General features: G+C 29.1%; 2 protein-coding genes across 4 annotated transcripts; one reads left to right on the top strand and one right to left on the bottom strand.

Annotated features, from left to right (window-relative positions):
* The first annotated feature begins 191 nt into the window (after window positions 1–191).
* On the top strand, window positions 192–5,708 carry LOC108334350 (protein ALP1-like). The gene is made up of 3 exons (XM_052871143.1): window positions 192–631; window positions 722–906; window positions 4,395–5,708. Exons 2-3 carry the CDS (start codon window positions 771–773, stop codon window positions 5,441–5,443), a joined length of 1,185 nt encoding a protein of 394 aa, XP_052727103.1. The 5' UTR covers window positions 192–631; window positions 722–770; the 3' UTR covers window positions 5,444–5,708.
* A 2,900-nt stretch (window positions 5,709–8,608) lies between these two features.
* On the bottom strand, window positions 8,609–11,607 carry LOC108332517 (methyl-CpG-binding domain-containing protein 7). Of its 3 annotated transcripts, none has more exons than XM_017567815.2 (6): window positions 11,327–11,605; window positions 10,412–10,528; window positions 9,526–9,621; window positions 9,304–9,429; window positions 8,996–9,224; window positions 8,609–8,895 (listed from the first exon to the last, which is right to left on the bottom strand). In XM_017567815.2, exons 1-5 carry the CDS (start codon window positions 11,531–11,533, stop codon window positions 8,997–8,999), a joined length of 774 nt encoding a protein of 257 aa, XP_017423304.1. In that variant the 5' UTR covers window positions 11,534–11,605; the 3' UTR covers window positions 8,609–8,895; window position 8,996. The 3 variants fall into 3 exon arrangements, with proteins under 3 accessions (XP_017423304.1, XP_017423305.1, XP_052726586.1); XM_017567816.2 differs by having other exon boundaries at window positions 10,421–10,528; XM_052870626.1 differs by lacking the exon at window positions 10,412–10,528 and having other exon boundaries at window positions 11,327–11,607.
* Between the last annotated feature and the right edge of the window lie 6,151 nt (window positions 11,608–17,758).

The following is a 17,758-nucleotide window of genomic DNA, read 5'->3' as shown; positions in this document are numbered from 1 at the left end:
TTCCTTGTTTTTTTGCCAAGAGTGTATATCTTATTTATTTATAACATGTTATGTACATAATTGTGATTAATCTCTTACTTATAATTTTTTTTTGATAGAAGAATAATTCAATGATATAATAAATTGGTTTTATGCTTGTCATTTATTCCTTTTGTTTTGTTATGCACATAGTTATGAAATCAAGAGAAGTAGCTTTTTGATTTTCATGATGAGGCATCTGAGTTGTGTTGTGTGTGTATTTTAATAAACATAGGAACGAAAATGGTGAATTGGTGATGTTTTTTTTTTTTTTTGGTTTTCTGAGTGCCCCATACCACAACACCATATCATATCTGTGTCTGGGTGTCCCTTCTCTCCTGAGAAAGTGTTGACACATTGTCTTAAACCAACCCACATGTGTTGGTGTTGTTTTTGGTGTTGGTTGGATTTTGCATCACTTACATTAACCTTAACCTTAACCTTAATCTTAATCTTACCCCTTGTTTTGCATTTAGCATACTTTTAACTGCCCTCTCTTCCCTTTTTTTCACTCCTTTCTTGCATGCTTTAAACAGACACTCATACACCACTCTTTGCTCCAAAACTAACCATTATTCCTGCTCTCACAACTTGTTGCCATCATCATTCTCTGGTGAGTGTTGCTGCTCTTTCATCATGATAATGAATCTTCTCTTTGTTTGTTTTGCTTTTTGTTTTCTCTTAACCCTGTGAATTCTTGCAGGCTTTGTCTCCCCGAATCTCGAGAGTATTGGTGATTCGATTGACTGGTCATGGGTCCTGTGAGAGGATTGAAGAAGAAAAGAAAGCCAGAGAAGAAGCATGACAGGAATGGTTCCGCTGCTTCTGGGTCACCCGAGGGAGAGGGTCCTGTAGATTGGTGGGATGACTTGTCAAAGAGGATGAATGGTAGATTTCTTTCTGTCTTTCACTGTGTTCAATAATTCCTTTCGTGCTTGCTCTTCGTTTTTTATCTTTGCTGTTGCTTTTGCTTATGAATCGTCGCCTGCTATGCTCAATGCCTTGCTTTTCTTCTCTATTTTACACAATAACAGTTTTGCTCCTTTTGTCATGGGAATTCTTTGCACACTGTGTCTCTCAAATGCATTTTGGTGTATATGTTAAGGATCCCTAATTTGACTTTCAAGTCGTTTGTCATTCTTATCGTGTTATCTTATCTTACTAATCAAGGAATGGTTAATCACATTATATAATAGCATTATAATAAACCTTGCACAGCTTTGTGTATCATGTAGTACATTATGGGTGTATGAGAAATTCCAAGGAAGAATGGTACTTTCTTCTTGGTGTTGGGCACAGCGTTTTTGTTTCCACATCTTCATAGCCTCATAGGTTTTAGGAGGGTCCATCAGAAACAATAAGGTATAGCTTCTGCATAATTGACCCAATTTGACATAGTTTTTTCAGAATACACGTGTGTCGAGCGTGTGTCCAAAAACACAATCTGGTTTGTCTGTGCTTTCAGTTTTATGTCAGTCCGGAGTTATATACTGGACTTAATATTTTGTAACTTATTCGTGCTACTTGTAGTTTGGTTTTCCAGACTTATCAGATATGTATGTATTCCTTTACCTTCTCATTTAGGGTGCTTTACGACTTCATTATTAATTTGAGCTTCAAATTTTCATTAAAGCAAAAACAAAGTTACTACTTCTGGCCTTGGTATGGGTAACCTCTGTCATAAATATTTTGCTGGCAAATGAAAATGTTTCTATTGGTGTTAAGTTGTAGTTCATGCAAAATATTTTGGGCATTGCTTTATTGCAGTTCTGCTCCATTCACTAGACTTCTTGTAAGGAAGTGACCTGAATTTCGTTAACTGTGAACATGGTTTTCTAGAAATTCTTTTAGAAAGTTGCAACAAAATAATTTAATCAACATAGTACTTCAAATTCAATGTTTTGATTCCTAAAGCTTCCTTGCTTGTTTATTGTATTATTTTTTGTTCTACTCAAGTGATTAATTAAACACCTAATTATTGCATCCTGATGCTTGCAGTTGGCATGCTTATACTCTTATTAGATTCCTGAGTGAAAGAAAAGGGGTTTTGAATTATGCAGGAAAAATAAGAGAACAGACTTTATCTTTACTGTATCTTCTATTAGCATTAATGCTTCTCTGGACTGTTTCTTCAAAAGGGTTAATGATGCTTCAATGCTATATCTTTGCTTTTGCTTTGTTTTTTAAAGATTTTTATTGACTCCTTACTTCCTAAGCATTTGTTTGAAAAATAAATAAGGAGGAAAAGAAAATGAAAGGATGGAAAATAAGGGGAATCAAAATGAGGAAGGTACGGAAAGGATCATTTTGTTTAGTTTTACCTTTACATGTGAAAATAAGCTAAAAGTGAGGAAGAAAGTAGATTATTTTTTCATCATATCCTGCAGCTGAAGAAAAACAAAAAAGAGGTTTTGCAAAAGTAGGTTTCGAGAAAATTTCTCAGTTATTAGTTTTCTCAAGGGAAAAGGGAAGGCAATCAGCAAGCAATATATGAGATGTGTTCTTAGACTTTATACAGATAATACTTTAAGTGGAGTGGATTTATGTTTTAAATTGTAAGTTTATCATGCACGAGTATTTGTTGTTCATAAGCCAACAATGTCAGACTTATTTATGGTACAACTTTTGCAAGCAGAACAGCAGATCATCTGCTTTGTGTTTTAAGTTTTACAGCCCTGATCTGATTGGTTAGTTTCAAGATGTTGAGCTTTGTGTACTTTTGCTACCGGAGGTGGGTTTCTGTTTATTTCATACTTTAAGATAAACAAATCTAGTGGTTTGTAGGATTAGAACATTATTTGCAATGACCATCAAAGTTTTTTATAAGGTATGCTGAGTAGTCATTTTGCTGTAGTATGAGATAAATTATTCCTGACAAGCTTGATATCTGCTTACAAGTATAACCCTGTCTATATTATGTTTTATGCTCTTTTTGTATAGCACACTTAAATAAATTGTATCTGCTCATATGTGTATAGTTTTGAAATGGTTCACCTTTCTGATGTGTAATGATGTGGGGAATTTAATCAACCATCTAGTGTAACCAGACCACATTTACTGAAACCCTTTTTAAATTTTGAAATAGAATTTCTTGAATTTGTTCAATCTATTATGCTTGAGTATGTGAAATCCAGCATTATATTGCTCTTAGCTTAAATTTCTTTTAACCAATGTTTTATGTTTATGTTTGATGAGCTGGTTTTGGCCTTTAATCGATTAATTTCTTAAATTGCAACATTTCAATGAACATTGAGAATCTTTCAGTTTTGTAAGTAATTAGTTTTTATCTTGAACTGAATTTGCCAAAAGGTTTAAATACTTACATTTGGAAAGTAGTAGCAACTCCTGTACATGATAATATGACTTTGCAGAGATTGTCTTTTTTAAGTAAGACAGTTAACCTAGGGTTATAAATGAGCGGGTTGATGATTGCCGTAATTTCAGAGAAACAGAAAAATCTTCTGCCCCCCATATCTTTAAGTGAAAAAGTGGAATAAGAATCAAACATGATTATGGGGGGATAGAAATATGGCTAATACAATTTTTATTTAGTTTGATTTACATTAAGCTTGAACCAGGATATTTCATCAAGTTTGGTGTTTTTCACTCCACTAGTGATATCACTTTTTCATGTTCTTCTTTAGGTTGATATACTTATCAATAGATATTCATACTGTCTAGTTTGTTTCAGCACCCAGAACTACGTATTTTACAATGACAGATATGAAATGCTCTGATCTAGAATTGCTAAGACATGACTTACATTAATACCATTTACAGAAGTCCAGGACATATTTATTCACATCCAATCTCTAATCTAACTAGTAGTTTTAGTATAAATGTAATGCATTCTTGTTCGAACTTAGGTATATTATTGTCCTACACCTCAGATAATAATTTTCTTACTCTACATGTTTTTTGTTAACTGTATTATATTTACGTTCATGCATGAACCAGATGCAGTAAATCATTAGTCATTTCTATGTGATTTCCGTGTTCAACTGATATGCATCAGTTTGGTATTATATACACTAAAGTAAATTACTTCTAAGTTAGTCTATTGCTTAACTATAAAATAAATGTGTAGCTGTTTATCTGGCATCTTGTCTCAGTAATAAAAAACATAATGTATAGTTTTTTCATTTTCTTTGTTGAGTTTTTGCTCCTCTTAACAAAGGAATCTCACTGATTTTTCCAACAACCTGAAGGATTGTGATTTTTCTCACTTAGCATTGGATCCCTCCCTGACCCTTGTCCTTTCAGTATAGCGAAGGAAATTCATCATATACAAAAGCATACATTATGAACATTCAGTTTAAGAATATATATATATATATATATATATATATATATATATAACTCATGTTAATTGGCAGGTCTTCCGCAGTCTCCATCAAAATGTTTGGATAACTTCCAGTCTGTTTTCAAGATCTCCAGAAAGACATTTGAGTACATATGTTCTCTTGTTAAGGATGACATGATGACGAAAAATGCACATTTCGTCTTTACAAATGGCAAACCATTGTCTTTATGTGAACAAGTAGCAGTGGCACTGAGAAGACTGGGATCAGGTGAATCACTTGTCACAATTGGTGATTCATTTGGACTAAACCACTCAACTGTTTCACAAGTCACCTGGAGGTTTGTGGAATCCATGGAAGAAAGGGGTATTCACCACTTGCGATGGCCTTCAACAGAAATGGAAATGAATGCAATAAAATCCAAATTTGAGAAAATGCGAGGTCTCCCCAATTGCTGTGGTGTAATTGATGCTACTCACATCACAATGTGTTTACCTGCATCTGAACCTTCCTGTAATGTGTGGCTTGATCACAAAAAGAATCATAGTATGGTCTTGCAAGCAATAGTGGATCCTGACATGAAGTTCAGGGACATAGTCACTGGCTGGCCTGGTAAAATGGAGGACTGGTTGATATTTGAGAGTTCAAATTTCAACAAACTTTGTGAAAAGGGTGAGAGGTTGAATGGAAGCAAATTACAGCTCTCTGGAGAATCAGAAATAAGAGAATATATAATTGGTGATTCAGGTTATCCTCTGTTACCTTACCTTGTTGTCCCCTATGAAGGGAAAGAACTCTCAGAACCAAAAGCACAGTTTAACAAGCAGCACTTAGCAACAAGAGTGGTGGCACAAAGAGCACTGACAAGGCTGAAGGAGATGTGGAGAATCATTCATGGAATGATGTGGAGACCAGACAAACACCGTTTGCCAAGGATTATTCTTGTTTGTTGTGTACTTCACAACATTGTTATTGATTTGAACGATGAAGTGCAAGATGAACTGTCTTTATCTCATGATCATGACTCTGGTTACCATCAATTGGTTTGTGGAGCTGTAGATGAGAAGGGAGTTGCACTAAGAGACAGTTTGTCTCACTACTTGACTGGAAGATTGCCTTCATAAATTTTGTCTTTGATTTTCTTTTGGTTGCTCAAATGAATTTACTAAACTATTGTAGTTTCTAAGAAAGCATATCTTATGGTATAGTGGCACCTCCTCAATTTCTAGACTGCAAATGATTTGATGGTGCATGACAGGGAAATTGCAGGGTTACCAAATTGTGACTGAGGATAAGGTGAGTGAGTGGTAAATTCACATCTAAATCCTTCTCTGGACATAGTTATTTTTACTGGAATAAAGGGATATGATGATTACTGTTAGTTGAAAACTATGATGAACAGATTCTTGCAAAACCTTTTGACTGTGAAACAAGGTAATGAAACTTATCAAACACTTTTAAATTTTGAGTACTCATGATTATACAATATAAAAGAGATCGATATAAGTAGATTTGACTGAAACAATGCAACTTAGAAGAGTCTCTATGAAACTTATCAGAGATTGAAAAACTTTTTTTTGTTTTAGTTTATTATTAAGTTTGTTGCTGAAATTTATTTATATATTTATTTAATTTATTTCAATAGGTGTCCTAAATAAATTTATAATATGTACTACAGTACAATAATGTCACATTAAATAATAAAAGAAAATCTTTAATTCAAAAGTATGTTGATTTTATGACAATGAGTATGGTTGGTTTATTAAATTGATATATTGTCTCAAAATATGAAATCATTGAGTAGATCAGGCTAGGGCCCAATGACTTAATGTTCATATTCAGTTCAGATTAACTTTTATTAATAGTCATTCACTTGTTCTTACATGATATATTTCTTATAACACACAAACTAATATTTATTGATAAACATAAAATGTATATGGGTGATGTTCAATTATTAATCATCAGATATTAATATTATAAGTTAGTAAAAATATTATCATTATTATTTTTATTATTATAAAATTATAGGGAAAGAATGTCTTTTTTTTTTCTTTAAAATATGTTTCTTTTGAATTATGTTGGGCTTAAATAAGTTATTAGGTTTTTTTCATCAGCAAGAAAAAGTTTACAAGTATATAAATATCTATATAATTATAAATCCAAACAAATTACAAACCTTCCTTCCTTCCTTTCTTCAGTATCTTAACTAGGTTGTATAGAGTTTGAACCCTTTGTACCTCTCATTCTTTAGCTCCACACACTCAGCTAAAAATTGTTATTTAAAGCATTCTTATATATATTTTCACCTCAAATAAATCAGAATTCAATTAGTACTAAAAAGTGTAATATTGAATAACTACTATAGTAACCAAATGTATAAGGATCTTAGGGCTAATCATACATTAATACATATCCACATACTTAAAATAAAATGATTATGAAATATTTTAATTTGTTCACATGCTTAAGTCCGTTCTTACATATTTCGTAACTTATACTAGCTAATGACAAGCTCCAAAAAATAATTCGTTGTGTTTAGTCTAAAAGTTTTCTCATTCACATTTTTTTTTCTTGTTTAAATTCATTTCAAATCCATTTTTATTTTTAATAGACTTGTATTTAAAATTATAAAATATAAAATTATGAATATAACTATTTTAAGAAAAATAAGCTATATAAATTATTATTTCTACTAATTTAATTAAATAAAAATAAAGTTATTAAAATTTTTATACACAGAAAATGTTATGCGAAACAAACTAGAAAATTAGTCCATATTTTTTTATGGAGATGGGATAAATCAATTCACTTTTTACGGATCAAGATGGGATCGATAGGCTGCATTGTCATCTGTATCCTCCATCTAATTTTGTATAATATAATTTTAATGTTTAAAAAATGTTTTTGAAAACTAAATTTACATTTTATATTTTATATTTTATTGAATAAAAATACTTGATTTTTTTTTATAAAAATAAGTCCAAAGTAATATTTTAATAATCATAAAAAAAATCATATTTTGATAAAATCTTCTGTATTTCTTTTTATCACGCAATTTTAAAAGAATTTGACATTTTCCCACTTAATCTAAAAATAATAATATTTTGATTATTTTGAATGAATTGGGATTTCAGGAATCTAATATAGTCTGACAAAACCCCATTTCTTCTTGGGACTCTTTTACATATAATAACATGGATATGCTAATTTATATAATGCACAAGATCAATCCATAATACATACATACATATATATATATATATATATATATATATATATATATATATATATATATATATATATATATATATATATATATATATATATATATATATGCATATCCATAACAAAAAAATACAAATCTTTGAAGCTAACAATTAACAGTCCAGACAAATAACAAAATATCATATATCATATTTAGTATGATACACTGCATATGATTCTAAATATCTAAGATAACCAACAAAACTTAACTGTATTAGTGATAAATAATATATATATATATATATATATATATATATATATATATATATATATATATATATATATATATATATATAACTAGATAGTACCTTGAGAGATGAGAAAAGAGTATTGACAGAAGAGAATGCACAAGAAGAGGAGTCCAACATGATGGAAGAGAAGACTTCTAATAAACAATATATTGTTATTTTCCTTCAATATATATAAAACATTTTCTTTATTTATTCATAAAAGGTGATGATTTTTTTTATCAGTAAATGATTTTGATGAAAAACCGGTGGCAACGTATAACATATATTCTTTTAGGAATTTCTTTAGTAAATTTTTTGTATTTTTTCTCTATTATTCAAATGTGTTACAGAAACTCTCACTACATAACAAATGATAATGGAGAAGTGTTTTTTATAATGAAAAAATAATAAATAATGTGTTTAATGAATGTAAAAACGAGTTAACATTTCTATAATATAAGTTAACATTGATCTCTTAAGTGACTCTGATCTCATGAGTTTCAGATATCAGAGTGAATTGCCAAAGGAAAGCTTAAAGAAAACACTATGAAAAATGATTCTTTGGATCGACTGGAGAAAAAAAGTTGCAAAGGCAATGTGGTACTGATTAAAAATATTTCCTCCCACTTAATTCTAAAAAATAACTACAAACTTCTGTAAATTTAATTATAAAAATCTACATATTTACAAAAATATAATCTCAGAAATGTTGAATTAATCCATGTGTAAGCGGATATTATTGAAATGAAATTTGAAAAAAAAGAAAAAACTTTTGTTTAGATAGTAAAGGAATGCAGAAAAAAACGTGATCTATTCTTGAAAAAGTTATTAATACCAACACATGCATATAGGATAGACCAGTTACTATACAGTACAATTGAAGAGAATAAAGATGCAAGAACTACAACATTACACAGTTTAGAAGTTGCTAAGCAATCTAATAACAACAGCATGGTACAAACTACATGGTTGAAATAGAATAATGTCTGCATATAGTTTAAGATAAGGTTCCACAGATAATCTCATTCTCGGCACTCTATGGTGGCAGTATATTCTCATTAATATATCAGCTCTGAACCCTGCAAAGTGGAGTGAAAAACAACTCTTTCAGTACTTTTGAAAACTTTGAAAATCATATGAACACATATGAAAAAAAGTATTGATTTATTTGAAACTTACTTCAGTTGTTGGGTCCATCATTACGGCGGATGGATTGTTCGAATACTTCGGACCAGTTGACCTGTTCTGATGGTGGCACAGGAGAACCATCAACCTTAGGGTTCCAGTTTCCTGTGCGACCAGACAAAACCCAGCTTACTTTTGCTGGTGGTGATGAAGTTAGGTTATGCTCAGAGGTTCCGCTGCTTTCTGAGATGGTTTTCTTCTGATAATCCAGCTTCATAGATTTCTTCACAAGACATTCAGTTAGCTGCATTAAAAACATGTTCTTTTTTTTTAATCAAAGTCTTTGTAGTTTTGAAACTCACCCTAGAGGGAATGTAGTATTTCCATGACAACTCTTCTTTTGTTAATGAAGAGGGTCTGTAGACAGATTCTCCGTCATATCTTGTACCACAAACTCTTTTCTCTCGAGCTCCTGATTTCATTGGGGACTGAACAGGAACCATGAATTAAATTTAGTATGTTGAAACCACCACACCACTAATTGTCAAGCAAAAGATAACTTGTTATTTGTCTTTTTTGTTCACCTTCGGTGCTGTTGAGCTTGTATTTTCTTCTAATAAGAAATCAGAAACAGCTCTCATGGAACTAGATTGCTGTGCTTCCCCAGACTCAGTAAGATTCTGCAGAAAAGTATTAGCTTTAGATCAAAAACAGTAAGAGAACTTTAAGCCACTAATCTGGATCATACAGCCTTACACCTCCAGAGGTTTTTACATTTATTTTGGTACAGTGAAAGAGCAAACAGCAGTATGGGATAGTGGGACAGGTGTCATACCCTAATAGAAGATAAAATTGCCAAAAGAAGTATGTTGTAGTTTCAAACCAAAAGCAGCACATGAGCAATTAGAAGTTCAAAAGAAAGGGATGGAATATGTATATGCAATCATAATTAGAGATCTAGGCATTTTTTCATAGATTAGTGGAGGCTAGTTTAGCCATACAACAAAGATATCAACAACTTCAACTTCAAAAGAATAGCATAGTTTAACCCTTCACAGAAAATCATTATTGTCAAATATTGATCAATTACATCAAAGGGAAGTAAGTTGAAAAAGAAAATTGTTAAATAAGATTCTACATAATCCTCATATCCAACCATAAACCTTGAATGTAGACACTTTAATTAGGCTAACATGAGACTGTGAATCACAGTTGTGTATAATATCCATCCCATTTGACACTCATACTTCTGCATCAACCCAAAAAGATAGAAAGAGTGGCACAATCACACTTGTGTGAGGTAACCAAACTGGAATATGATACCAAAAAGATGTTCAGGATCACTCCTAAAGCCTTGCTAATAAGAGGAGAAAACTGTCAGTGTTACAGGAATTTCTCTATTTTATTTTCAAACTGATTAAATGCACATTTACAACAAAATTGTGTATAAAATATAAAATTAGAACTCACAGTGTCTACCTTCTTGGATTTCCCTTTTCTACTACGAGTAACAGGTTCTCCTGCTAGATATTTATGAACAGATGACAAAGAACGAAACTGCTTTGTGGTATGCGGCTCATAGTAATACTGATCAAACAAAATAATAAAAGAAAAAAGACATTAAAATCAAATCCTTGCAAAAATGGGAAGATACTCAGTTCTAAACATCAAATGTGCTTAGTGAAGAAAAGAATCACATAGAAAAAAAAGAAAAAGAAAACAAATAGTTTTCCTATCTTCAGTGTGTTGATTGTCATACATGGTCAATAAGAGACTTAAAATCATAATTTTTTTCTGTGAACTCTAAGTAATCCGTGTAAATTTAAGGAATTGATTTCTCCCCAAATAGATTTTTTTTTCTTCTTACACATAAACTTGAAGATCTTAACCACACACTTTGATCTTCATGATTCTTTTTACCAACTATATACCACCATGTTTTAATCAAAGAAAATATTTACACAAAATAGCAATCCAGGAAGGAGAAAACTTCAGATTAATCCCCAATCTAGGGTCAAAAACTAATTTTTCATAGTTTAATATTCACTCAAGGAATTAACTTTTTATAAAAGCACAAAAAGTATTTTCATACACACACATAAAGTGCGCAAGTGTCAAAACAACATGATTTTGTATCAACCACAAAACACAGTATGAGTGTCTCAGTCGATAGCATCATCTGCAGCAACAAAGACTATGAAAAGAGATATTTACAGTAAGAAAAAAGATAAAAAAATCCTTCTTGAACTGTGTCATTCCCCTTTAGATGTGCTGGTTTGAGTGGATGCAAAACTTAGCAGTAACATTGTGAGTACATGAGAGTGATATAGTATGCATGCATGCATGAATAAACGATGATTGATGAATGAAAAGATGAAAGTATACCCTATCGACATGCGTAGGGTTAGAGCGACGGGGTCTTTCCTCCACAATCCAACCCTCAGGAAGATTAAACTTTGAGGAACTACCATTCTGCAGTTCCGGTGAAAGGATGGGTTTGCGAGTCTTCTGAGGGTTTCGAAGAGCGTTGACAATGTTTTGCGGCCGATCTTGGTATGGGTTTAGCATTGGCAGAGAGGGTTCCCACGCCATTGAAGCGTGGTGTGTGTGCTTTGCTAATGCCAACAGCAGAGGGAATTATATTGCATTTTGATCGGCGTATGTACCCTCTTACATCTCACACACAGTATTTCTAATTTCCAAAACTATCCTGCTTGTTACGTGTAAACTTCTTGCGTTGACGCGTCTTGAATGGTAATTGAACGTCTTGAATGGTAATTGAAAGTTTAGGGTATGGGAGGAGTTAAATTTTGAGAAAATTTAATTTATTAATTAGTTAATTAAATTTTTTAAGATTCTATATAATGTTATTGTTGATTTTTATTGTTATGTTCCTAAATTTCTGCCTTTTAACTACAATAATAATTTTAGATTAGGATAATTATTTTTTCTCATTTAAAATAATTTTCAAATTAACAATGTTATTAACTAAAAGAAATTATTTTGATTATGAAAGTAGATAATATATAATGTTACCATTTTGATCATGGGAATAAATGATGTTATTGTTATGTTACTAAATTAGATATTTTTTATTTGTAACTTTTCCTAGTCCCCTAGTGTGTAATTCTGCCTTTTAACTGCAATAATAATTTTAGATTAGGATTTTTTTCATTTAAAATTATTTTCAAATTAAAAATAAAACATATGTAATATAATTTTTTATATTTTATATTTTTCATTTTTCATTTTTTATTATTTGTTATTTATTTTATATTTTATAGTTTATAGTTTATATTTTATGTTTCATATTTTATATTTTATATTTCATATTTCATATTTCATATTTTATATTCTATAAGTTTGTCATAACAGTGTGTTTTCATGTTAATCAATGTGATTAGGGTTTAGGTTTATCTTAGAAAGTTAAAATATTGACCTGTACTTTAAAGTTGTAGTAAATTTACAACTCTGAGTATTTACTTTTGATCTCTACACAGAAGATGAACATCTTTCACATATTTAAAGAATTATTAAAATTGAATATATAATTATTAAAGATAGTCTATTTGATTTTTTAGTGAGAAAGAAACTAAGATATATGCACTTTCTCATATCAACCATGAGTGAAGATATACAGTAAAAGGTTACAATGTTGTTCATTATATATTATGGCAATGGTTGTCAATGCACTAAAAGAAAAGCATAGATAGATAAAAAGAAAAAAACATTTATCATGGGATTTGAAAACTAGGAAGAATCATATAAAGTTGGAGACGGTTTAAGTTAGTGATCGTTTAATGACTATTAGAAAATAACTTATATTATAAAAGATATTGTGCACTTTAGTGAGGATGAAGAACAAAATGTACTTCCTTATATATTAGATCATGGATGTAGATCATCTATGCTAGAGTGAAAGGTAGGCTTTTTAAAAATAGTATATTATTTATTAAACTCTAAAATTAGTAAGAGATAAAAAAAATTCAGATTTGTCATGCTTGATTTCTTAAATTAGACTTAATTCAAATTATTATAATTATTTTTAAATTGTTCAAAATAAATCATTTTATTCCTATAAAAAAATTTGACTGTACTTATAAATAAAAAGTTGTTATGAATATTTAAATATTGTATGATGTTCAGAAAAATATAGATAGGTAAACAAGTCATGCTTAGCACTCAGATTCTTACTACATAGTACATGTCTGTGGAAATGACTTAATATATTACATATTTAATTAGTTGGAACGGTTTTGTAATATATTATTATTATTATTTTTACCATGCTATGATTTAGAAGGATGCAAGTTGAGAGTATTTTGTATATTTTTTTCATTTTTTTCATATATATATATATATATATATATATATATATATATTCTAATAAAAAAACAAAGTAGCATTTAGAGTTTAAGAAAAATCATACAATGATATTTCTATAAGTGTCCTTAATACAATACATTAGTAGTCCTTATATATGGTGGACAAAATACAAAATTCGTTGTGTTTTATACTCTTGTAAAAGAAAAATACCTACAATTTTGTTAATAACAGATACACCATTTGAAGATAAAAACATTTATTCACTAACAATACTTATTGTTGATGAATGAACAAGACTTTGATTATAATATTTAACAAAACAATGTATGATACTAAATAAAAAACAATTGCCGTTTATACTCATTTCACTATGAAATTATTAGATAAACTATGATTATTTAAAAAAACATAACTTATATTAAAGCAATTATATTTTAAATTATTGATAAAAAAAAGTTATGGTTAAATTGAAATTATAGTTTATATCGTTATAAATAGTTTAAACTTTTTCGTTTTTACTATGGTTCTCCTGTCATTATAAAAGGACAAACTTTTCTTTCTTTTTAACGAAAGACGAGTTTCTCTTCTCTTCTTCTTTTTTCTTTAGCTTGATATCATTTTCATTGTCTTCGTTCAGGTTTGTTTCTTTTATCTTTTCATTTTCTTCTTCTTTCATTTATTTTTCTCTTTTTGCTGATTGTAAACCCTTAATTCATGTTTATGTTTGGCTACTTGCACTACAGTGACCACCTGCATCTTTGCTGTCCTTGTGTGTAACTGTGTTTTTATCCATATTGATGTTATTTACATTCTCATTCAATAATACTTCAAAATTTACATTCATTTCTTCACTTACTTTCATGTTTAAAAAAAAATTGTATATAACAAGATTTTTTTATCATTTCTTCACTTACTTTCATGTTTTAAAAAAAATTGTATATAACAAGATTTTTTTATTATTTGAATTATTATGTGTTATTTGTATTATTTGTTATTAGAATATTTTGTTTAGTATAATTTTTCTATAATTAGTTTATTGTATGTACAAATTTAGCTTTTTTTGATGTTGAGATTAAGTTGTTGCATGGAGTGAACCATACATTGGTTGGAGTATTAGTTCTATCTCTGTACAAGTTGCTTAATTAGGAACATATAAATTAAAATGAGACAAATTTTAAAAATGATTATAAAAGAATAATAGAATATGATTTCATGACTACATAAGTAAGTCCTAAAATAAGTGTGGTCTATGTAGTATTGTGCCTTCAACATATATTTTTCTTCAAATCCACATAAAAGAATTGAATAATGTTATGTTGAAAATAGGAGTGATTAACATAGATAACATATTATAACTTTAATAGATATAACTAACTATATTGTAACATATGTATAACATATTATAACTTTAATAGATATAACTAATATGTAATATATACGTGGTTCATTGAACCATAAACATCTAACACTTAAACAAAATTATCTATTATGAGATCAGGATAAGATAAAAAAAAATCAACACTTCAGTCAAAATGATATATTATCAAGTCAGAGTATTAACATACCATTCTTTTGTCACATAAAATCCATATAAAACCCTTTTTATAGACATGTGACAAGCAAAATAAAAAATAAATACAATTATTAAACTTATATACCAAATTGAAAAGTTGTGCTGGTGTGAAAATTTGTAATTTATGATGTTTTTTGTAGTTCCTTTTTTCCAATTTCAAAAGTATATTTTATTTAAAAACTGTTTTTTTAACACAATAATTATCTCAAATACTTTTTCAGTAAGCTCATTTAAAAGTTATTCCATTATAATTTATTATCATATTATAAATTATTAATATATTACTTTTTTAATTATATCACGTCACTATTTGTCTTACTCTCAATACTTATTGTCAAAGAGTTTACGAAGATAATTCTCCTAATTTAGCTTTCTTAAACTATTCTTAAATCAAATTAACATATAAGAGAATATTCTAAATTATAACGGTAAAAATTTACTTTCTACTTTTTGGACACCTGGATAATAATAGACAAGAGAATACAGAATTATTATTTGAATTTTTTTGAGTAAACAAATTTGTGGAGCCCACAACTGTTCATAACATTGTTCTGTGTGCAAAATTTTATTATGCTAAATAAATACAAGAAACCATTTCAGAAAGGAATAAATAAAAAGGACCACCTTGTGTGTCAGGATATTAATTGTAAGAGAAATCAACAACCGTTTGTAGAATGTAACAAAATGAAAAACTGTGTACAGCATGCACAGATTAAGACCTGTGTGCGGCACACAGAAAACCAAGATCACGGGTGCAACACTTTTGATTCTTTTCATAATTAATATTTTATTTTTAAAAATACCTTTTGTTTATTTTCATCTATTTCAAATCATGTATAACATTTTCACATAATTAAGGTTATACCAATACAGCAGTTAAAACTACTTCAGATGAGTTGGTTTGCAATTTAGATTTTTTTTAATAGATGGAGTTGAAAATAAAGGCTTCAAAAAATTAATTTATTTAAAAAAATATTAAAATATAATTATGCTGGATTTCATTAGTTTAATTTATACAATTTAATTAAAAAATACAATTTATATAAGTATAGTATATACATAAAGAAAAAAAAACTGAAAATAGTGAGGTCCAATTAGGTTAAACCGAGTCTGAATACTCTCGTAATGAAAGGGGAGGACCACTGTGACATATTTCAACAATAAAGTTAAAAGCATTAGCGACAACTCATGCAGACACAACCAATAATTTTATCTCACCTTTAATAACAATAAATCAACTATGCCAGACTCAATGCTTTTGGGTCTATTAAACAAAAAATTAAAAAAAAGAAAAATTAACTAATGAATTAGTTGAACACTTGGCAATAAATAGGAAAAAGAAGGACTTATGTGGCAAAGATATAAGAGAGTCAAATATGGAGAAAGAAAGGTGTCATCAAATTTATTGATTGAGCGTGACAATCGGGACTCTCACTAATTACTTTCATTTTGTTGAGTTTATAAAAAATTAAATTAAAATTTCTATCTTCAACCACAATTTTGTTTGTCTTATTTTAAAAAAACATTATTGAAAATCTCCATTCAAGTTTTAACTTAGTATCGCAAATTTTCTTCCATCTTTGCTTTTCAGCAGATTTTGAGAATCTGTGTACTATAGATTGTCATTTTTACTGTAAACTTTAATTTAGAAATGTGTTTTTTACTCTTTAATTAAACTTTACAATTGTTTTATAATATTTTACATGTGTGTGTTTTTTTTTATTATTTGACTTTTTATAATTATTATTTGTTTACAAGTAAGGAGAGTCATCAGTTAAGAATGATTTAAACAAAATTTTAGTAGAAATTGATGTTTAGTAAATTGATTTTTAGTTGAAATTAGTTATAGATATAGTGAATTGATGTAAATTTATATTAATTGTATTTTGATATTTTAAATTGCTAGAATATATAGAAGTTAGAGATATTGAATACCTTAAATGTATTATATACTAGGAAGTAATTTGAGATGCTTATATAAATAGGTAGATTATGAATATGGTAAAAAAAATTAGAAAATTGCATTTTAAAAGTGAGAGTGGTTTAAAATAATAAAACTTGATTATTTTAATATTAAAGAGTTTTAATATAAATAATTTTGTTATGAAGGAGTTTCATAATTTTAAAACACATTATCTCTCTAGAAACTATTTTTTATAGTTATTTGACTTTTTTCCCGGAATTCTCGTAGTATTCATCTTATTGAAGAATTGAGACTGTAGGATTGATCATTGTGACGAGCTCTTTAATTTGAACCAATCAGTTTTTCATATAGAGTAAGTTCATTTTTTACTTCTCTTTTTTGGTCTGTTTTATCTTTTTTTGTATGTGAGTCTGTTGTGGATGCATGTGACATTTGAGTCTTCTATAAGACTCTCTACTAATTAGTGGTTCTAATGGTGTATCCTGATCTTGTTTCTTGTTAGTAAGAGTAGATAGAGATTCTTGTGCATTTGGTATTATTTTAAGCTTGTTAGAGTGATTTCGTCATCTGTAAGGTAAGGGAAACTAGTTAGTCCAATTTTAGTTTATGAGCAAGTTGTAATCTATGTTTGTACGCTTGTATGGTGATTTTGTTAGATGATTTTTGACCTATTAAGTTGGATTATAAATGTTGGAATTGGTCATTGAATTATGTGTTTTGAATCTTTGAAATGATTGAATGATCTATTTTATATTTGTATTGGATTTTATGATTTGATTATATATAAGTTAAGAATTTTGGTTGGTTGTGCATCTGGAATGAGTATTAGATTGTGTTGCAAAGACTGACAAGTCATAATTCTGCAGAACTGTTTCTTTTGAATAATTATGCAGACTCGTTGGACAAGCATAATCGTGTTGGGCGAGCTTAAAGTCAGAGAGCTACTAGCTTTGTTGTCGATGAGGGAGTTTTCTCGTCGTGCGAAAACAAAGTC

Source organism: Vigna angularis, chromosome 11 (assembly GCF_016808095.1).
Source record: "Vigna angularis cultivar LongXiaoDou No.4 chromosome 11, ASM1680809v1, whole genome shotgun sequence".
Classification (NCBI taxonomy): domain Eukaryota; kingdom Viridiplantae; phylum Streptophyta; class Magnoliopsida; order Fabales; family Fabaceae; genus Vigna; species Vigna angularis.
The sequence above is the reverse complement of the archived record's forward strand: the minus strand, read 5'-3'. Positions and strand labels throughout refer to the sequence as shown.

Bases quoted from the DNA above. Each gene is read 5' to 3' on its own strand.
- LOC108332517 (XM_017567815.2), bottom strand. From the start codon at position 11,533: ATGGCGTGGGAACCCTCTCTGCCAATGCTAAACCCATACCAAGATCGG. The intron at 10,529-11,326 runs GTATACTTTCAT...TTGTTTGATCAG, and splicing joins ACCCTACGCATGTCGATAGG to TATTACTATGAGCCGCATAC. The intron at 9,225-9,303 runs GTGAGTTTCAAA...TGTCTTGTGAAG, and splicing joins AATACTACATTCCCTCTAGG to AAATCTATGAAGCTGGATTA.
- LOC108334350 (XM_052871143.1), top strand. From the start codon at position 771: ATGGGTCCTGTGAGAGGATTGAAGAAGAAAAGAAAGCCAGAGAAGAAG. The intron at 907-4,394 runs GTAGATTTCTTT...GTTAATTGGCAG, and splicing joins CTTGTCAAAGAGGATGAATG to GTCTTCCGCAGTCTCCATCA.